Genomic DNA, 22222 nt, shown 5'->3' on the forward strand with positions numbered 1-22222 from the left:
TAAGGACCATGGTCCCTCTGTCTCCAAGACAGATCGTATAAAGTGAGGGAAAAGTCTCTTTTCTGGACACATTAAACCAACACCAAAAAGATAAAAAAATCAGTCTCTGAAAAAAAAAATCAGTCTTTGTCAAGCTAGGCAGGAGGGACTGTCAGGTTTGTAAAACCAAACCTGGAACCTACCTGCACTGTCCTTCCGAACAGTAGAAACCATTCCCTCTCCTCTCTACCCCTCTGTAATTCTAATTCTACTTTTTTTTTTAAAGGACATCTCCCCTAATTCCCACCTCCAATAAATATCCAGTCTAAATTATTCTCCACCCAATTATTAAACTTTTTCACAAGCTCCGGGGGAAAGATTTACCCTGAGACAAATAGTGAACAGAATGGGGGTTTGGGAAAGATAAAAAGGTACAAGGCATAGTGGTCCAGTATTAGAAACGAAAACATTCTGCTCCCTGTGTGACTCAATAAAGCAGCAGGAAAACATATAAAGTCAAGCTGGTATAAGGAAGAGGAAATATTTGTGATTGACTGGGACATACTGATATTCTTGGCTGCATTGTGTGTGGACTTGTGCTCAGAGAGAAAAGAAGGGGTGCAAGGCAGCCTTATATTCCAAGGAAAATGGTGGGGTGGGACTGGGGGATGTACTGGAATCTTTACACCTCCTTTCTAGTCCTCCATAGATGTAGGCCGTAGTACACTAAGGGGAAAGAACAGCCGATACGAGGAGAGCAAGAGCCTTTTCCCGGCCCCATAGTTTGGACCAGACCCATAGCACTCTTCTCATTGAGGCTGGAGGCCTGGATTTCTGCCCATCCAATCCCCACCTTGCTTTGTCCTCCATGATCATCCTCCCTGGTCCACCCTTACTACATCCCGCTGTCCCCCACCCTCAAAAACACAAAGCTTTTCAGTTCTTTGCCACAAGGTAAGTTAAAAAATGTGGTTTCTTTGTTTAAACAGTTACTAAGTTGGTTCGTCTTTTAGTAACAGACCTCCCCTCCCCCAGTGCCCCCTCAGTCCTGGATGATCACATCATCATCATCGTCGTCGTCGTCGTCTTCCTCCTCCTCCTCTTCATCCTCATCATCTTCTGGCAGTTCTTCCTCCTCCTCTTCCTGCTCTTCATCTAGACAAACCACCACTTCAGCTGGCTCAGGTAATCGAGAGTCAAACCAGTCCAGTACCTGCTGGGTGCTAAGCCTTGATGCCTGACTCAGTTGAGGGATATCACTTTCCCGTAGCTGTTGGTGGGTTGCCCAGTACCTTTCCAAGGGTCGTATATCTGGTGGGGGTGGGGGGATCGGCAGAGGTGGTGTCTCAGCCCATTCATTCAAGGAGCGGGTTGAAGGTGGTGGTGTGGGAATTGCTGGATCCTGGAAACTGGGGGCACCAGGTACTGCGTTGTCCCGAAACCATTTTAGTTGCCCATGCTTCAAGGCATAGCGTGTGTCACCAAACCACTGAATAATCTCAGGCCGAGGTAAGCCAGTGATCTGCTCTAATTTATGGTAATCCTCACGCCGTGCCCACTGGCACTGTAAAAAAAACGATTTGAGGATAGCCAGCTGCTCTTTGGTTTTGCGCTTGGTCTTTCGCTGGCGTTGCATATCTGGGGAAAGGTACTCTGCAGGGCCAACCCTACCAGGTGCTGAGTTATGCCTTAGCCCCTGGGGCCAGGCTGGCTCCAACTGTGGGCGTAGTGCCTGTTCATTGGGTGACAGCGGCTGTGGGATACAGCCCAGTGGCTGGAGGGGTTTAGAGGTGGCAGTAGCTCCATTAGCCAGTACCTGGAAAGAGGAAGAAGAGGTAGAGGAAGGAGGAGTCACATTAGATGCTGACTCCTTCTTACAACTACTGGCAAGTAATGAGACGGGTGGGGGCTTATCCCGAGCACGGGGCTGGTGGACAGCTGTGGAGTGGTTCCAGGAAGCAGTACCTAGGCCGTGTGACTGGTCGGGACCCTTGCCTGCCTGCTCCTTAGAGAGGCCACTGCTTTGAAGATCCTGCCAAAATTGTGATTGGTGGGGGAATGCCCCACTGCCAGGTGCCATCACGGGCTCCTTTGCTTTCTGGTGACTCAGTGGCTCTGAGGGCTCTGAGGGCTCTACCTTCAATCCTTTCATCTGGGTGGGCTCGCTAAAAGTCAGGGGAACTATTCCAAGACCAACTTGTTCTGGAGGTGGCACTGGAGAAGGAGGCACCTCCTCTGGGGGCCGCCCTGCATGATGAGTAAAAGAGAGAAGGGATTTGAAATGGAGTTGGTCCCGATGGTAGACTACTCGGGCTCGAGTCTCTTCAATTTCTTCGGATGACCAGCTAATGCCACAGCGGAGGCGCTGGGCCATGAACCAAGTCTTGACTTTCTCCATCTGCAGCCCATAGCGTAGGCAGAGAAGGGCAATGTCTGCTAAACTGGGATACGGAAAGTAGCTGAAGGTTTGTAGCAAGTGTTCATTGCCATCCAGCTCACTAGTCTGGGCTGCTTGGGTCCACACAAGTTGTAGCTCCTCAGAGATTGGAGGGAGACAGATGAGCCCCGCAGGGGAGCTATTAAGACCGCTGGCCTCTTTATTAGGAGGCATGGTGCTTTCTGCTTTGTGCCCTTCAGAGATAGCTGTAATAAGAAGAGAAACAGCTCGATCACTGGGGCTCCTCTTTCAACCCATTGTTCAATTTCTACCAAACAAAACGTTGGACTCCAAAACAATCAACTTATACGTGTACTGTGCTGGATTGCTTTTAAAGTGCATAACAATTTCTTATTTAATTTTCATAACCTTGTGAATCATCAGAGCCTGCTATAATTCCCTTGTAAGTATGAAAAAACCAAAGTCCATAGAGGTTAAATTATCCCAAGTCACAAGACTAGTGAGTGTTGTCACCAAAAAACGAAATCTGACTTCCGAGGTTAAAAAGGAAAACATCCTTATAGCCTTTATCTTTCCCATTCAAATTCACTTCACCCTCTAAGTTAATGGAACAAGAATGACAAAACTAAGACTCACCAAGAAAACAAGAAGAGGTGTAATCCCAGAACACTTTAGCTCCTAACAGATTATCTCTAGAGTTATCTCTAGATTATCTCTAGAATATGGAAAGGTTAAGAATACAATGTGTGAAGGTAGAATAGCACAGTCCCTCTGCCCAGCCCCCTTTTCTTTCCCTTCTTGGTGGGCGAGTGTTAGGGGGAGGGGATTGATGGGTTTTTTTTTCTAACTCTCAGTAGGATAAGATAGGTCAGCTATCTGGGATAAATGGGGCTCGCTCCCCCTCGGTTTTGGTCTGGTTAGGGTAGAGGGAGGGGAACGTTTCCTACCCCTGTCATCCTCAGAACAAAGGTTATTCCCCTCCCCCCAGCCTTTGTCTCTTCCAACTGCTGAGTCTCTCTCCAGGGAGCCTAGAGAGCTCCCTCAGACCTTAGCAGCCCCTCCGCACAAGACGGGAGGCCCTCAGCTCTTATCTTTTCAGTCCAGCTTTCTTCTCAGAACCAGGTGGGCTCGCTCATTATAAACTGTAACCGGGTCCTGCAAGCTACCCAGCAGCACCAGGGCTCCCAGGGTCATCGTGGCTGTGGGGACGGCAGGGAAAGCCTCTGACTACGCTTCATTCTTGGAAACCTGCTCAAGCTATTTCCCAGAATAATTCTGTTGACCAATCTTTTTTTTTTTTGGCCATGCCTGGGGCTTTTGGGATCTTAGTTCCCCAACCAGGGAGGAACCCATGCCTCCTGCAGTGGAAGCACAGAGTCCTAACCACTGGACCGCCAGGGAGTTCCCCGTTGACCAAATTTTAACTCGGCTCCCTGTGTGGGCATTAGAGACTTTAAAACATCTGTCATCCTTTACTCTTAGAGGAATCCCATCTGAGTTTATAAATATTACTTCTGATATGTTATGGATAGGACAGGATTTCGATATAAATGCTACATGATGAATTGAGAAAAAATCTCAAGTCCAGAAAGTTACACATAGTGCAGTGTAATATCGGGGATTTTATACGATGAGCAGAAAACTTTGGAAGCATTCTAATGGGTGTCACCGTTCCCTTTTAACAAGCAAATCTTAACAAACTGAAGGCCATGCAGACCCTAGATGCAGTACAGCTTGAAGAGAACCTTAAGAGGGTAAATGAAGGCAGCATGGCATAGTGGGTTAAAATATGATTAAGGCCAGCCTGCAGTTTGAATCCCAATTCTGCCACCAGCCATGTGATCTTGGGCAAAATCTACTGAACTTATAGGAGCCTCAGTTTCCTCATGTGTAGAAAATGGAGACAATGTTGAATGTATGTCAAGTTACATATATTTTTACAGAGCACCTACTGTGTGCTAGATGTCATGTGTAGGCGGGGCCTAGAGCTGTTAGAGGTGGAGGTCTGGGGTGAGGCAGATTTGAGGTGAATCGCAGCTTCTCCACTCCCTAGAGTGCTCGCTAAGCTTTATTTTCCCATCAGAATAAAAGGAGGTCATAACAGCGTCTACCTTGCAAGTTTATGACTAAATCAAAAAATGCAACTGATGGGCTTCCCTGGTGGCGCAGTGGTTGAGAGTCCGCCTGCCGATGCAGGGGACGCGGGTTTGTGCCCCGGTCCGGGAGGATCCCACGTGCCGTGGACCGGCTGGGCCCGTGAGCCATGGCCGCTGGGCCTCCGCAACGGGAGAGGCCACAACAGTGAGAGGCCCGCGTACCGCAAAAAAAAAAAAAAAAAAAAATGCAACTGACGTCATGCCTAGACCAAAGTAAAGGCTCAATAAATTAGAGCTTTTATCATTGCTTCAGCCTCACGGGCTGATTCTGATATAAGGTAATGCTCCTCTTAGACAACAGGGGAAGTGAGGCAAAGACTGAATCCTTTAAAATGACTGTTTCAGTCTGTTATTGCAGTCTTAATCCTAATGAGCAGTGGAGGAAACCAGGGTGTCTTGATTTTGTACTTTTTATATTTGGGGAGTTGGATATAATTCCAGAAAGGATTTTGCAACTTTTAAAAAGTAGCAAAATCACTGCTTTAGAATTGAATCCATAATTTGGATATAAGTTCTTTTTGATTACTAGGTGAATTGCCAGTGTGGTAGCTCTACCTTTACCCTTCAGGTCCATCCCAGACACAGCTGAGGGGCTGTGATGAAGTGCTTGCACAGCTAGGCACTAAACTACCATTTGGAAATTGTGGCCCACCAGGAACACCACCAAATCTAAGCTGGAGAATACTTGATGTTCCAGCACTTGACATCCACTTAACCTTATCTGTGTCCTGTTTTTTAAGGACACAGTAACAGTTCAGATACGAGGAAAAGGTAGCATAAGGAATAAAGCAGTCCAGTGTGAGGATGAAGACTGCCAGACAGGAAATAAGGCAGGCACAGCTATAAGCCCACCAGGAAGCATTTTACTTTCATTCATGTGGTTTGCTATCGTCAGATTCCCATATCAGCCTGATATTTCAGTATAACATACAGTAATGGAAAGGTCATATCTGGTGTACTGTATGTATCTACAGTTTCCCAGTGACACAAAACACAAGTTGTGGAAGACTTCCTGATACAGAATGGTGGCTTAGATCAGGGCACAGATGTAGAGCTGGTACCTCCCTGGACGAATCTGGCTTTGATATAGGAGAAAACTATCCAGGGAGTGGCTCATGAGAACTATAACAAAGAGGGTAGACCCTACAGTAATCAAAACCACAGTGAAGACACTATAGTGTCTTATGTCCTTGTACCTCATTTGGAGATGGGAGAAAAAGGGAAGGAAAGCTGGAGAAATAAGGACTCCTCTGGGCAGAGGTGGTGGTAGTGGTATTATCAATTCTGAATTATTACTAAACTTGTATCCATGCCAGATATGCCCCACTGCTACTTAAAATCACTAATAAAAAATACAGTCAGGGTAACACCCTTATTTCCCTTTGGGCTTTCCATACCCCTGGACAAAAGGCAGAAAAGAATGGGCTGCCTTAAACTTCCAGTGTAGGTGTTCACACAATCCTAGGAAAAAGAGGTCTTCAGAACTTGAACCTAGGCTGGGAATTCCCTGGTGATCCAGTGGTTACGATTCCGCACTTCCACTGCAGGACTGCAAGGGGCACGGGTTTGATCCCTGGTGGGGGAACTAATCCCGCATGCTGCACGGTGCCAAAAAACCCTCGAGCCTAGGCTTATGGTTAAAAGCAGGAAACAGTTCAAGTGCGAGACCAGATATGAGCCTGCTAAATTCCCTAAATCTTTATTCAGAGAACTGAGGTATGTTTCTGAATGAAATGTGTTTTGGTGATAGTTTTCAAGGGCCTTAAAGGACTTTTAGTGATATTCAATTCATGTGCTTCTCAACTTTTTGGATCATGAACCTCTTTGAAAATCAGAAGTTATAAACTCTCAGAAAGTTATGACTTACTGCCCCCACCGCCCCATAAACATTCACACTTACACATTACATAAAGTATAATCTCCGGGGGTTTGCTGATTGCCCAGAAGTCCTGGTTAATAAACTTTGCCTTATCCTCCCAACTTAATAAAAGCAATGGTGGTAATGCTTAAAGAGAAACAGTTTATGAATGAATGGAAAGAATGGTTGGAAGACTCAAGAGAATCTGAATTAGTCTAGAAGCGACTAGGCATTGGTGATATTAGTTGAAGAGAGTGGAAGTGAGGGGTGTTCAACTGGGCCAAAAGCCTGGCTTAACTGACCCCTACTGGATTACATTATCAATACCCATAGTGCACTGGAAACTGGAGACTGGTAGGCTACTCTAGTATGGCAAAGTCAGCTGCTTCCTTCAGCTGCCCTATGTGCTTAGGCCAGTTGTGTGTAATTCCAAACCTGCTTAGGCTCATTGTTTTTCTGTATATAATAATTAAACATCACATAAATCTATGGAAAATGAGTGCATTAAGAATTGTTTCTGGGAATTCCCTGGCAGTCCAGTAGTTAGGACTCCGTGCTTTCACTGCTGAGGGCCCGGGTTCAATCCCTAGTTGGGGAAGTAAGATCTCACAAGCCGCACAGAGCGGCCAAAAGAAAAAAACTGTTTCTATGAAAACAAAGTCAAATGCTTTGGAAAGATATAATACAAAGGAGTGTATATTAAAAATTTTTTTTGAGTTGGGAGTAGGCAAGAAAACTGTAAAAGACTGGAGGGGCTGGGGATTTTAAAAACTCAGAAGTATTCTGCACTCAGATTGCTTCAAAAGTGTTTAAATGCTCACTCCACTTTAAAGAAACCAAACGTGGAAATCACAGATGATGAGAGGCAGTGGCTCCAGGCTCAGGCTGCACATTAGAATTACCTGGGAAACTTAAACCAGGGCATCAACCTCCTCATTCTGACTTAATTAGCCTGAGACTGGGGCTCAGGCATAAGTAGTTTTTAAAAAGTTCTCAGGGTGCAGCCAGATTTGAGATTCACTTATGTAGTTTATCCTAGAAAGACAATTGGGACTGCCAATCAGCATACTTACATAAAGAAAACGCCTGGACACTAACCGAAGAGATTGGTGAAATGAACGTACTTTTAATGACAGTTCTTAAGATATGTATGCATCATTTAAAAAATTCCCAACTTTAACTGGCTTTTTTGTTTTTTCGTTGTTTTTTTTTTTTTTCAATTACTGCCACCTACTTATCCTAATCATAAAAAGCGCTTCAAATGTATGGTGAGAAGGGGGTTCATATGATAAAATATCACATCTGGGCCCTCATTACCAAATAGGTCTCAGCTTGAGTCTTCTTTCAGTTTAGAAGTCTCAGATTAGGACGCAACACCAGGAACCTCTGAGGACTCAGGTTCTCACTTTCCTAGTTGGTTTTCTGAGTATGTCTGGGTAGGGGTCAGAGGGGGCAATTTCTCTTAAACCTTTCATTCCCAAAGGCAACTGCTCCCCAGGAATAAGGCCAGGTTTCTGTACATGTGTTGAGGTCGCTAGGAGGTAGTCATGGAGGGGAGGAGGGGAGGCCTGGGAAGGAAACGTTTCTCCTATCCTCCATTTCACAGGCAGTCTAGAAGGCTCCAAACTGGGTCAGAGAACAAAAAGTTCCTGCACTTGGGGCGATGAGCCCCAGGAAGCAGGAGAATCTCAAACCCTCCCCTCGCCAAGGGCGTCCCTACCCAGCCTTCCCCTCCTCCCTACACACCCACTCACCCTCCCCCAGTTACAACAGGGAACCGAAAAGTCCAGAGGAGAAAGGAGAGAGAACCAGGCGACTTCGAACCTAGAATTCTCCTCCCCCCAGCGCGGGGATGGGGCTCCGGGGGTCGGAGATCGTACAGGGTCTGGGAGGGGAAGTCGAAGGGGCTGGGGATCACTCACCGCAGTCCGGCCCGGGCGGCGGCTCCCAGCCTCGCACCATGGGCCGGGGGGAAAGGGGGAGAAAGGGCAGGGGGCCTCCGGGGTGAGAGTGGGGTTGCTGCCCGGTGCGGCCTGCTCCGAGCCCACCCGCGCGGAGGGCTGGGACCGGGACTGCCCCCCCCCCCCCGCCCCCGAAAGCGCGCCCGTCTAGCCCAGCCCTGCTTCAGCGAGTTGGAGGCGGGGCGGATGGGTGGGGCGGGCTCCAGGGGCGGTGCCAAGGTGGTCCGAGTCCCGATTGGTGAACGCAGGTGGGCGGGCCCCGGCGGAACAGGCTGGCCCGGCCATTGGCTGCGTGGGCCTCGGTTGAAGTCGGCTATTGGCTCCGTGGGCCTCAGCCGGGGTGGCTATTGGCTGCGTGGGGCAGAGAAGATGTCCCCCCGGGCTAGGATGCAGTGAATGGTACCCCCTCCCAACCCTCGCCTTGTGGGCGCCGGATCTTCGGGGTCCACTGGGCAATGTTCCTCCTGGAATTCCCCAAGAAATTCACAGCAGTTTGCTGAACTGTCCAGACCGCCTACAACTACTCCCCATTTGTTTCCTTCGGAAGGAAGACTTTTTCAGTATCCCTTTGCCAGTCTCACACAGGAGACGCGCGTTCCCAGACGAGGGCCCAGCCGCTGTCAGCGTCACTGTAAACGAAGCGCCTAGAGCAACCGGGAACTTGTTCTCGAGATGGATCAAATGTCTTGGACACCCTTAAAGACGAGGATCCTAGCAGCCCGGCACCTTCAGCCACTTCCCGGGTCCAGCTGTCACCAGACAGGTGTTCTCAAAGACGAAGTGCTAGAGGAGGTCACCTCGTTCGGACTTACCCACCCCCTCCGCCCTAGTAAAGAGGACCTGGAAATGTGCCTCATATTTGGGGACCTTGGTTTTTGTTGTAAAGAAAGGGGGTGCGATAAAATGGTCTTTCCACCGAAACAGTATTCCACACCGAAATTCTGGGCCAAAAGTTTGTATAGTTAGGATTCTCAGTCTTCTGACTAAAACTTGGGAACGATACTTTCTGAAGTGAGTCTTCTGTTCTCATGCTAGTCTCCTCTTGTGTTATTTAGGTCACAATAGCTTATATACCGACAATAACTTATAAAACAATTTCAGACTTTGCCCTGTATTCCACAGATCTCGCCACTCCCCCTGTACCCCCTAAAAGTCAACCACCATAATCGCTACTTCTGATTCTTCATTGCTCCAGTCTAAGGTCAAGAGCTCTTTCAAGGTTGCCAAGCATGAGAAATATATCTCTAATTCAGCTTGAAGCCCCATTTTCTGTTGCTGGCCCTGCATTTGCCCCTTCCTCCCCTCTCTCCCTCAATACATTTAGTAACAATCTCAACTCCTAAGAGCCATGCCCTTCAAACTAGTATCCTGCAAAAACATGATAGGAGTAAGCAACAGAAAGAATATTCTCAGCTTTAGAATTAGAAACTTTTGATCCCTGAGGGTTTAAGCCAGGGCTGGTGGTACATACAGAACTTCTCCTAAATCATGACTTATTACAATACACCAATGGTTTGTATGTAACGAAGGAAGGGAAAAGTGAAACACTGTAGGCAGCAGGCAGCCCTCAGTTGTCGATGGAGAGCTTATTGTTTTATAATCCAAACAATGAAACTGGATTGACCCAGAAGAACTCAACGCTTATTTGGCTGGAAAGCCAGGCAGGAACTGTGAAAATTTAGTGGCTGCCCCTGGAGAGTTCAGCCAGTCACTCTGGGCATCACAGATCATGGGCTGGGAATTATGAAAGGTAGACAACTCAGTCACATTTCTTGTCTCAGAAGGATACTCACTCCCAATTCAGGTGTAGGGAGAAAAATCAAAGACAGATTTAAGGGAGGAAGAATCCAAGGAAAGAAGAAACTCCTCTGCCCCAGTTCTGGAGAACAGACTGAAGCCTCCCTCCTTTATGTGGGTTTCACCCTAACACTTTATTTTTTGTGTTTTATTAATTTTTATTGGAGTATAGTTGCTTTACAATGCTGTGTTAGTTCCTGCTGTACAGCAAAATGAATCAGCTATTACCCTAACACTTTAGAAGATAGAGTGGACTGGGGTGGGGGAGTGGAAGAGAGGAAGAGGTCCAGACTTGACATTATCAGAGAAGGGAGGGTCCCACCTTCAGCAAGACAGTAATCATCCCAGTTCTTCCAGGGACTAGTGCTGAAGAATGTGGATTTACCACATCATCCTTAATCTTTGGTGAAAACTCCCTCTCCCTTTGCATGGCTCAGAAATATAGCAGGACTGACCAGACACACAATGACCTAATAGCTAAGGAAGTTGGAGGAAGGGCCCTCTCTTGCACAGAACTCTTCCAAAGCATGGGAGGAGTCCCAGCAATGTGTTAATATGATCATAAGTTTTTGTAGAATTTGAAAAAAAATTGAAACTGCAGTTGGTCAAGACTGGTGTCTCTTTCCTTTCTGACTCCTCCTCCATCACACTTCTCCTTTTGTCCAGTGGCAATGAAGAGGCCACGGGCATTTGGGGATTGACTAACGAAGTTGAGCTGGGAATACATTTAGTTTGGGTGTAGGAGTTACACATCTGTGATTTGCAGTTACTTCTGTGAATAAATAGTAATTACAGTGTTATGGGCTGAACTGTGTCCTGCTAAAATTCATATGTTAAAGTCCTAACTCCCAGTACCTCAGAATGTAATCATATTTAGAGATAAGGTCTATGCAGAGGTAATTAAATTATAATGAGGTCTTTAGGGTGAGTCCTAATTCAGTATAACTGCTGTCCTTATAATAAGAGGAAATTTGGATGCAGACATGCAGGTAGGACCATGTGAAGATATAGGGAGAAGATGGCTATCCACAAGCCAAGAGAGAGGAACCTCAGAGTGAAATCAACCCTGCCAACACCTGGATCTCAGGTTTCTAGCCTCAAAACCGTGAGAGAATTTCCACTGTTTAAGCCACCCAGTCTAAGTATTTTGTTATGGCAGCTCTAACAAACTTAATACATACAGCTTCCAGGAATACTCCCAATGTCAAAAATTCAGAGTTTATGTTATTCATTATTGCAAATTTGAAAATGCTCCAAAATCTTACACCACATATACTAAAGACATTTGGTAGTGTTTTTCCAAGTTTGACAAAAGTCCCCCCAAATTATGTGACACTATTACTTACAAGGTGTGAAGGTGAAATTTTTTTTAATTATCAAGAATTTTTTTAAAGTGATCATGGAGATGGAATTATTTCTTTACAGAAAAATTATCTATAATCATCATATAAAAAGACTATCAAAGAGCATGCAGCCAAAAACAAAATTGTGGGGAAAAATATTTAGGTTTGCCACATAGGTAATTTTAAAAATGTTATTTTTCTTGATTTTGTGATATTGTGATATTTGTCGGCTTTTTTAAAGTTATAATTTTTAAAATATCTTTTCTCATTCTGAAATATTTATTTTACTTGAAAAAGGCCCCAAAAGTTGTATGCTTCAGACAACCAAAAACTTGGATCTATCCCTGGGACTAACGAAACAGATATGGTGAGTTTCTGCCCCAGTTAGGGAAACCCTGCTCCAGTGTTCTGCGCTCTGTCCTAAAAAACAGACGTGAGGGCTGACCAGTCGTCACAACTGCAAGTATTGAGGATTTGGGATAGCAAAAGCTGCAATGGAGTTTGCAGAAGAGAGATTTCAGACAAACCTACCACCAAACTAAGATATGAGAAGTCTGGAAAGACATTAGGGCCACAGAGAGACCCTAGGTGATAAGCCATGGAGGGAACCCATGGAAAGCCCCCACTTACCTCTTCTTGGGGATCTGCTCCTCATGCTGACTCTACCCTTCAGCATATCCGGTTTCAATTACAACGCGTGTACTAAAGAGTGGGTGCTCTGCAGTGACATCACAACTTGGCCATTATGATGTAATGATGAGGCATCTGATTATTCTCGGGCTAGGGCTTCCCTATAAGGAACAGTCTCATTACTTGGTGGATAATTGGACTCCTTCATCATTCAGGTGATGTGGGAGTCAATACTATGTTAGAACTTGATCTTTTTCAAATAGACAGAGAGGTCCTCGCTCTTCCTCTCCACCATATTTCTTGTCCTTTGTTTTAGGATTGCCCTTGATAGACAAAAGGGGCTTTGCTTTTCCTTCCAGTGCCTAAGGAGCAGAATGTAATTTAAATGGCCTCCTTAAGAAAAGCATCCCACCAAGGGGAAACATGGGGCCTTCACCTGAGCTATTCGCTTTAACTGCAACAGCAGCTGGTGCTGGGTGCAAGGGAGCTATGAGCTGGGCCTGGTAACTTTCCCTACCACTACCCAAAAGGGTGCCGTGATACTACAGGGGTGTCTCATACCAGGGCCGCCCAACTCCTCCACATCTCCTTCCCATCCAACTTTTGCATAGCCAGAGGACTCCAGCAGACAGTGAACAGGACTTGCAAGAGATGAGATGGCCAAGAAATGCAGGGTGCCTCTGGGTCTCTTGCCACCCTCAGCCCCAAACAAACAATACTTCTCAGTAGCTTATACTTTCTTTTCATATTTCAACTTTATTTCAAATACGAGGTCTTTTATCCAGAAGGGAGAGCAGTTGCATGAGGAGGCTGAAGTGAGGCACAATACGAGTGGGTCTGGGGCCCAGTGTACAGAGCTGCACTGTGAAGAGGGTGGGGAGGCTCGGGAAGGGTCTGATGAGAACGGTGGTTTGAGGGGGATTCAAATAGCAAACTTTCATTTCCTCTCCAGGTTAGCTATTCAATGGGTAGATTATTCAGTTTTTGTTTTGTTGTTGTTGTTTGTTTTAGCAACTTCACTGTTCTTCAGCGATATCACTGAAAGAAGTGCCAAGGCTGGGGACATACCAGTCCCTTTTGTTTCTCTTTCTGCCTGGACGGGGAAGGGAATGGAAACTAGAAGCAGAAAATGAAAATTTCTGACGTGTCCCTTGCCATGAAAAATCGTGGGTCTGACCCTGTGGAGAGAGGCCTGTTTCATAGCCTGGGAATGGGAGGTGGTCAGGAGGCCTGGGTTTAAGTCCCATCTGGAGTTGCACTAACAAATTCTCTGACCCTGCTGGGGTCCCTTCTCATCTCTGGACCTGTGTCCTCATCTCTAGAGGAGTCTGGACACAGTGATCTCTAAAGACAAGCCTTTTCAGGTCTCTGGATTCTATGACCTGTGCATTGCAAGGATCCAGAGGGGCTCCAGAGAAACACAGGAGTTAGAAGCAAGGGAATGTGGGATTAGATTGGCAAGTTGAGTTAGGGCTTATTGTGAAGAGAAATGATATATTCATAAAAGAAATAATGTATTCATAAAAGAAAACAAAGGAACAGGAAGAATACTTAGGAAGACATCTGAGGTCTGGATGAGAGGAAAGGGCAAGAGTGTTCCTGCTGTGTTGCTTCAAGGACCTGAGCCCCTGACCATGGCAATGGTTTCTCTTATGGCCCTTCCCAGTCCATGGCTAACAGGTTATACCCTAAATTGCCCCCATTCGTATAGTCATCAGGCTTTAGAGGAAAGTCCCCACCACAACGCCTAACACATGACAAATCTCTGAAGTTTCTGCCAAATTCCTAGTGTTTCCCATGTCAGATTAGACTAGCAGCTTACCCCCAGGCCCTGGGGCAGCTCTGTATGGGAAGAACCAGAAGACTCATGTCTTGGCTCTGTAAAGCTGAGAATAGGGGCATGGGTGAGCCAGGGTACTTCTTAGAGAAAAAGCTCAGGAACAATGAACTCTTCTTGGTTCCCTGCGCCCAACCATTTGCATTTATCTGCTTAGTAATACTCAGGTTCCCAGAGAGGGCCCAAGCACAGACCATCCAGCAATTGTCCTAGTCAGGGACCCTTCTAGTGGAAACTTTAGGGAATCGGCCTGCTCAGGGCTAGCTGGGGTAGTAGGAAGGGGCACAGCATACCAACAAGTGTGGAGGACTGGCTAGGGCCAGGAGAGAATCCCAATGTATGGCAAGGCTGGAGTTCAAATGGGTTCCCAAGTTCTCCAGCAGGCGCAGGCGCAGGCGCAGTGGTTCCTTGCTGATCCTGCAGAGCCGGGACACTGGCACAGGAGGCAGCAGCAAGCTCCTGGAAATAGCAGATGAAGCTTGGGACCCTTGGTGCTTTGCCTTCTCCAAGCCAGTTGGGGAGGCTGGGAGGATGGGAAGGCAGAGCACAATTAGAAACTATGGTCTTTTCCTAATAAGAGATGGTATGTGCCAAGGTTTTTTTTTTTAATGGCAAGGTTTTAATTTTGTTTTTAAAGGATAATATTATGACATCATGGTTATGCACTGAGGCTCTGGAGATTTCCTGGGTTCACAGTCCTAGCTCGGCCATTTACTAGCTGTGTGACCTTGCACAAATTACCGAGCTTTTCTGAATTGCTTTCTCTCTAAAACAGGAATAACATTACTCAACTCATAGGGTCGTTTTGCGGATTATAAAGCATGCAAGACACCAGATTTTAGCGGCTACGTAAGTCAATGTGAGCTCTTGCGACTGCTGATACACATAACAGTAATGCATACACATTACGCAAGAGATGATCACACACTGAGCCTTGACCCACTCTCCCGCTCCATTATCCTCCCTTGGGCTCTTCATTGGTGACTAAAAAGTGTATTGCTGGTGGCTTTCAGTACACTTTCTCTCGTCACTCTGCTGGAACTTTGACCTGAGGGTGATCCACAAGATGCATGAAATTCTTTGTTTTTTCCACCAGGTGAAGATGATGCTTAAATGGGCATTTGTCTGAGGAATGACCCAGGGTTTCTCTCTTTCAGCCATTTTTCTTCAAAGGATTAAAGATTTGGAGAGGAGGGGCATGGTAATAAGCCCCATACTCTATTCTGAACGCATGTATGGGCACGTGTGCGTGTACCCTCGCTCACTAAGAGATAAAAGGGGAATCCAGAAAATTTTGAGAAATCAGTAACAGATAGAAACGGGTGTGGGGAGCTGGTTACCTGGGAGCTCCTTGTTCATCTGCAGCATCAGGAACTGCTTTTCCCTCTTCTCCCTTCTAGAAGACTGTCAAGAAGGAGCCTGAGGGAGGAAGGTGGATCAACCATGGTCTTGGAGAAAAGGAAGTAGGTTCTCCACTCCTTCATCTTCAACAAGGATGAAGAGGGAGGCAGATGGAAATAGAGAAAGTGAAGGTAAATACCGTATATGCTAAAAGAAAAATGAAAGTGATGAGAAGGGGACAAGGAAAGAGAAAAGCAAAGAGCTTAGACATAGGGTGAGAGGAGAGGAAAAACAAACAACCAGCTGAGGTTAACCAGGAGAGACATAAGGCATAAATGTGAATGGGGAGAAGAGTCCAGCTTTCCCATTTCACTTGCTCAAGGTATGGAGCAGACTGCCATCTTCTGGTACCATTTAATTTTCAAGGTGCTCTGATTCTTGGTTTGAAATGTTTTCAGTTTCTTATACCTATAATCCTTTATACTCAAGAAAGTCCCCAACGTTGTTTCATTTTGGGGGCTCCCAAGCATCATTTTCCCCTAGAGAGGCACCTCCCCAAAGCTGTCTCACAGCACCCAGGCTGGAAGTCTGTTGGGTCAAGAGCAAAAGCAAGGGGCAGAGGATGAGCTGTGGTTTGAAAGAGGCCCTGGAATACCCTGAGGCTGCAGGCGGGTTGCTGCAGACTGGATGCTTTCTGGGCTCTGGAACATGTGTCAAAGACTGGAGAGCCATTCTCAGGCCCAACCACACGCTTGGGGTGCTGTGTGTTCTGAACTGTAAGCACTCCAAACGTAGGCTGGAGAATGTGGCTTCTAATCCACACCCTGCCCCTCACAGATCATAAAATGTCAGAGCAAGAAGGGGCCTAAGAGATCACCTAATCCAAATGCAGTTTCTCAAGGAGGAAACTCTGGCCCAGAGAGGTGAAGCAACTTGCCCAAAGTTATCCAGCTAGTCAGTGACTTCCTTTTCTTTTGTGGCAGAAGGAATCCCGTGATTCACCTGTCTCTTGACAAATACAGTCCATAAAGTGCTTAGAGGTCATTAGAAGGCACCCAGAAAGGTAAGGCTGGCATTTTTCTGGAAGCCCCTGAGTGCACCAACACCTTAGGCACCGCATTATTTGGCTACAAGGACAAGCCCGGAGTTGGTTTTACTTTCATTTTCATCCCCAGGGCTGCCTGGAGGCTGGAGGAAGAAGCTCTGATGCTACCTGCCATCACTCCCCAGCCAGTCAGTGAAGACTGAAGCTAGGGGCTGGGGTGACAAGCGAATCCTGTCATAATGTCAGGGGCTGGGGAGCAATGGCCAAGTTCCTGGGACTTAAGCAAGGCAATTATGGGTGAGTTAAAGCTACGATGGGCAGGACTGGGGAACCTGCGGTGGCTAAGGCCAGTAAGAAGAGAGAATAAGCCAGCAATCTAAATGATTTCAACTGTGGTGGGCTCCTAGTTCACACAAAATATGTCCTCGGTCCCAAAGAGTTACCCTCAACCTTTGACTGCCTAGGCCGGACGGACCTACTCACTTTCTCCCAATGCCCACTCACGGAAGAGAACGTCACTATCGTCCTTTTGCTTCTTTTCTAAACTTCCAGCACCCTTTCCGTCTCCCTCCTTCTATGACTTGGGTTTCTCCACTCACATCCACCCCAACCTCCCCAACTTTCGTTGATTCTACCCACACCCCACACCCCTTTGGTTTCCCCCATCCTCCTCGCCCTCCCGGGCTTCACTCTCTAGGGCAGCTCCCCGCCAATCTCGGTTTCTCCCATTCCTCCCCACCAAATCTTCGGGATCCCCCAGCCCCCCGGTGCCTTTGATTTTTTTCCGCCGTCGGCCGCAGGCGTCTCAGATAAAGTGGATCCAGCCCTGTAGCTCCGGGGCTCCACCACTGCCCGGGTGCTCGGGCCCACGTAGAGCATAGTCACGGCCGCCGTTGTTGTCCCAGAACTCGTGGCCGCTAACGCGGTAGCGCAAGGCGAAAAGCAGGGCGCCACCTATGGGTGGCGCCGGCAGGCGGAAGGCGAAGCGGTCGGCGCGCGGCGGGGGCGGGGCCGGACCGGCGTAGGCGGCGGGCTCCTCGCGTTGGGTCCGCCAGCCGTCGGCGCTCCAGCGCACGCTCACGCGCTTCTCGTAGGCCAGGTCCAGCACGCGCGCGCTCCCGGCCACGCCCAGCGGGCCCGCCTCGGCGCGTTCCAGGCAGATTCGCTGCGCCCGCAAGCGGGCCGCGAAGCCAGGCTCGCTGGCCGGCTCCAGGGCAGCGCGCGCCTCCTGCTGGGAAAGGGGGAAAAGAGGAAAGGGGAGGAGGGAGCCCAGGAGAAGGGAGGGGAGGGGAGAGAGAGGGGGCGGGGTCTGGGCGAGGCACGGGACCAATCGGAGGCCGACCCCGGCGTCCGGGCAGAGGGGAGCCCAGCTGGGAGAGTGGCCTAGAGCCACTTGCCAATGGGGACACCAAAAGGGATGAGTGAGGGCAAGCCCAGGGTTCGGGGTGGAGATGGGTGCTCCTAGATAAATCCACTCCCATAAACCCGCCGAGGCCAAGTTGGGGAGGTCACGGGGAAGGGGCGTACCTCTGCCGCCTACCTGGAGACCTCGGGCGCGGGACTGGCACGGCGCGAAGTGGCGAAGGGCGTCCCTCTGCAGCTGGACCTGCACGTGGCGGGGTACCCGGGGCAGCTCTCCCGGGCGGAAGCGGCGCACCGCGGCCAGCTCCAGCCCAAGCGCGTCGGCGAAACGCACTCTCTTACGGGTGTCGGGGCTGCGGCTGTGGGGCACCCGGGTACCGCTGCCTCCGGCGGGCGCAGAGCGAGCCCTGCGCTCCCGACTCGGAGCAGGAGCTCGGGATCGGGCCCCGAGGCGCGTCCCGCCTTCGCCTGGCACCTCCTCCGGCTCCTCCTCGAGGCTGGGCCGCTGGCTGCGGTAGTAGGCGCGCTCTGTCAGCGCGGCGATGAAGCTCAGGTTGCGGGGAATGTCGGTGCGGGGGGACCGCTCGCGAGACATGGCACCCCCCGCCCCGGCGGAGCCCTCCCGCAGCGCCTCCGCGCTGCCTTCCTTGCCTGTCTCCCACCCGCCTGGTGTTGGCGCAGAAGCTTCAGGCACCCTTCGCAGTTGCGTACTCTCCTTGCTGTCACCTCCAGAATCCTCCACCTCAGCTCCCAGTATTTGACCATCACCTCCTGCGTCTCTCTGCTCTGAGCCTGCGCTCAGCGGCGCTCACCCTCCGGTCCCGCGGCCGTCGCCCACAGCCCTCTGACAGGTGGCTCCCCATCCAGCAGGAGGTGGGCACTCCAGCCTACAGGTCCTGAGTGAGACCACTCTGCCTTTTTTCTTTTTTTTTTTTTTAACGGCCTCAGCCTTTCGGCTCGGGAAGAGTTAACGCAGGGAGTAGAGAGTAACCTTTCCTTTCCTTTTCGGGGGAGTTTCAAAAGGCCCAGCCTGTAACTTTCTCTTCAGGGCTCAACGTCTTCTTTCCCAAACCCTAGGCTCCAGGTTTGGGAGGATGATGGGCGAAAACATGGGAAGGTCACGAAAGCTAGTTAGAGTCTCAAACAGAAGCTGAGATGTGGTACTCAAAAGGGTGGGTGGCCCATTTGAAAGAGTTCTGAGCTGAGAGTTGTGGAAAGACAAAGTTTCTGGTCTCACCTCTGGTGCTATTTAGCTGCGTGACCTGAGGAAGGCACAACTTCTCTGGACCTCAGTTTTCTCATCTGTAAAAAAGTGGATTAGAGTTCTGATCTCTAACCTGACTGTACGCTCTTTGACGGCAGAGGCTGTGTCTGATCCATGGTCAGTTTCAGCACATAGTAGGCCCTCAAATTATTGAATGAATCATCACATATATCTCTTGGAGCTGGGGCTGTGGGGTTCTAGTTCCAGTGGGAGCTCCAAGAAGGGCACAGAGCTGCTTTTTACTCCTTCATTTTTTTCTATATTAGTGGGGAAAAAAATGTGAAGTTTAGTTTTTTTCTAACTTCCTCCTGATCTTGTGTAGCACTTAGAGTGTGCTAAGTACAGTTGTTTTACAAATACTAACTCATATAATACAGTCATCATAGGACTCGGGAGTATTATGCCTATTTTATGGATGAGAAGATTGAGGGAGAGAGACAGGATAGGACTCTTGCCCAGGGTCACATAAATTAATATTTGGATAGCTGGAATTAGAAGTCAGCAGTCCCACTCTAGAGTCTACTCTTTCATCCATCCACTTAGTTATAAGTGGATTAAAACATTTCATGGTAATAGTTAACATTCTCAAAGCATTGAAACGGGGAATCTTAGAGTGGAAATGGAATCTCTAAATTTAAAGGAACAGGAGTGTTTAACCATAAAATCACAAGTGACTAAGTTGGAAATAAATAGTGAGACATATGCTATCTTATTATTATACAATTTATTCCTGCTTGCATTTTAATTCCAGTACTAACCATAGCAATGCTGTTTAGCCAGGACTCCTTTTTAAAGTGATATTGAGTTTTATTTTCTTATTTTACACATACGTATATAATCCATGGACACATTCTTTTCATATTTTAGGGTATAAAATAATGCTACAGTAATTTGTGTTACAGTCAAGCAGTTAAAAACTGTCTTCCTTGCTCTGCTAAAATATGTTATTGACAGAATAGGTAAGGTTCCACGTCAGCCTAAATGGCTCGAGGTTTTCTGGGAAAAGCTCTGTTGCCTTGTCTACAGTTTGAGCTGCCATTCCTTGGCTCTGTAGTGTTGGCCTGAGAAGATCCTTGAGGTACACAGCTTTGGACCTGGTGTAATTTGTGTTGGTCCAGCAGTCTTTGTTTCTTAAACAGCCACTGCAGTGATCTTCAAACATCTGACTGCGCCTACTCAATAACTGGCCAGAGGCATCGAGTGATTTCTTCGGTCAACATTTACTGAGGGTCTATTAGGCTATGAGGACATAAAAGTGAATAAAATTCAGTGCCTGCTCTCACCAAGCTTATAAATAAATGGGTGGGCAGACAGAAATCTATTCGGATCCTGTGACAAAAGTGTTTTTATTTCAAGTAAATTCTTAGAAGAAATCAGGACGGCAAATGAAGGACTAGGCTAGATTATTTTATAAGAAAGAAGGCAAACTTGGGACTTCCCTGGTGGTCCAGTGCTAAAGAATCCGCCATCCAATGCAGGGGACGTGGGTTCGATCCCTGGTTGAGGAACTAAGATCCTACCTGCTGCGGGGCAACTGAGCCTGCGCACCACAACTACTGAGCTCACGCACCTCAGTGAAAGAGCCCGCGTGCCGCAAACTACAGAGCCCACGTGCCCACATGCCCCGGAGGCCGCACGGCACAACTAGAGAGAGAAAAAACCCGCACGCCACAACTAGAGAGAGAAAACCCGCACGCCACAACTAGAGAGAAGCCCGTGCACCGCAATGAAGAGCCCACAGCACAAGGAAAGATCCTGTGTGCCTCAACTAAGGCCCGACGCAGCCAAAAAAATAAAATAAAATAAATAAATAAATAAAATTACATTAAAAAAAAAGAAGAAGGCAATCTTGCTGGTGGCAGCTGGAATGATCAGCCCAAGGACAAAGAAGAAATGAGGATGGTTGAAAGGATACAGTCATAAAGGAGTAGAATCGGTGGTATGTTCAGAATATCGGGGAGAACTGAGTTTGGGTTTGCAAATGATGTGGATTCAGTTTGGCCTTGTAAATGGCATGATAACAGCATTGATTACCTGAAGCAAAGAGGGACCTTGAAACAATACAGTGCTAAAGTTAGGACAAACTTTCAAATCAGAATTAGGTTGAGGCCCATCTTCTCAGTATGTGGCTTTGGGCAAATTATATAACCTCTCCAAGCCTCACTTTCCTCATCCATAGAATGAGGATAACACAACATAAGGATTAGCGTGAAGATAAAATATCAAGTGTGTAAAGAAAGCACTTAGTACCTAATAAGTCTTCAAAATGTGTTAGTCATCACCATCTTTACAGAAAAGACCTTTCTTCTCTAGTTACCAAAGAGGCAGATGGGAATACCAAGGCTTGGACTGGAGGTAGAAGAAAAGGGAACCAGCAGGGAAGGAAAATTGGGTTACCTCTTTCGGCCTTTGGTTGGAGAGCCCTCCAAATGGAGCTGAAGGTAGTGCCAGCTGCAAGAGCTGGTGGGCCCCAATCAGAATGCCTGAGGGTGCCCTCGTGTGGATCAGCTGTAGTCAGATGGCTTCACACGCTGTGTAAACATACTGCCTTGTATAAATGATAGACATTCATGTATTTGCATATATATATGTAATCTGAAAGGATAAACATCAACCTTGACATTGGCAACCTCCAGGAAGGGAGGTGGAATTGGGGGAAGAGCAGAGGGAGGGGGATTGATGACTTGTATTTTCTTTCTCTACACTTCCATATTATTTGACTTTTTCATAATGAGAATAAGTTCACGTGTTGGCTAGAAAGAACTAAAAAAGAAACCAATCTAATTACAAAAAAAAAAAAAAAAAAGAAGATAAAGTTACCTGCAGAAACTGCTTGCGATCCAAGTCCTGACTCCCTGACTCCCTGATGCTTGGCTAAAGCCCCAGCTCACGTAGAGACCACTGGGCTAAAGGTCCTGGAGAAAAGAAGAAGTGAAGTGTTTGGTGTCTGTGTCACGTCTGCTAGTCCCACAGGATGAGGCACCTGGCAGGCAGTTCCCACCGGAATGGGAACTGCTCCTCTTTTCTGGGCACCCATTCCAGGGCTGGAAAAGTTCAACAAGTGCATGGAACATCAGAGACCTTCTGGAAATGCTGAATTTGCTCTGAGGTTTCCTGAGCCTCAGCCGGCTTCTCTGAGTAGCCTCCAGGGTCAGGAGCCCCGTCCGGCTCTCCATGTCCTCCTAGCCCTGCTCTTCCTGGCCTCCAGCGGCCCTCTCTCTTCCTGAGTTGTGGCCCTTCCCAAGCCTGCG

At 47.8% G+C, this 22222-nt stretch overlaps 1 protein-coding gene across 10 annotated transcripts; it reads right to left on the minus strand.

The window, feature by feature from the left end:
* Positions 1-407: 407 nt before the first annotated feature.
* Positions 408-22199, minus strand: PPP1R3E (protein phosphatase 1 regulatory subunit 3E). 10 transcript variants are annotated; one of them, XM_032623166.1, is made up of 7 exons: positions 22053-22199; positions 21792-21886; positions 21369-21502; positions 17886-19009; positions 15300-17576; positions 14253-14418; positions 12863-13215 (listed from the first exon to the last, which is right to left on the minus strand). In XM_032623166.1, exons 4-5 carry the CDS (start codon positions 18300-18302, stop codon positions 17151-17153), a joined length of 843 nt encoding a protein of 280 aa, XP_032479057.1. In that variant the 5' UTR covers positions 18303-19009; positions 21369-21502; positions 21792-21886; positions 22053-22199; the 3' UTR covers positions 12863-13215; positions 14253-14418; positions 15300-17150. The 10 variants fall into 10 exon arrangements, with proteins under 10 accessions (XP_032479051.1, XP_032479052.1, XP_032479054.1 ...); XM_032623167.1 differs by having other exon boundaries at positions 12863-13238; XM_032623168.1 differs by having other exon boundaries at positions 12863-14418; positions 15300-17573.
* Positions 22200-22222: the final 23 nt, after the last annotated feature.

This window comes from Phocoena sinus, chromosome 2 (genome assembly GCF_008692025.1).
Source record: "Phocoena sinus isolate mPhoSin1 chromosome 2, mPhoSin1.pri, whole genome shotgun sequence".
NCBI lineage: Eukaryota > Metazoa > Chordata > Mammalia > Artiodactyla > Phocoenidae > Phocoena > Phocoena sinus.

What these genes read in the sequence shown, in the direction of transcription:
- PPP1R3E (XM_032623160.1), bottom strand. Translation starts at nt 12,168, where the DNA reads ATGCTGAAGGGTAGAGTCAGCATGAGGAGCAGATCCCCAAGAAGAG. An exon ending in GAGCAGATCCCCAAGAAGAG is followed by an intron (nt 2,623 to 12,122) that starts GTAAGTGGGGGC and finishes TTCTTATTACAG; the next exon opens with CTATCTCTGAAGGGCACAAA.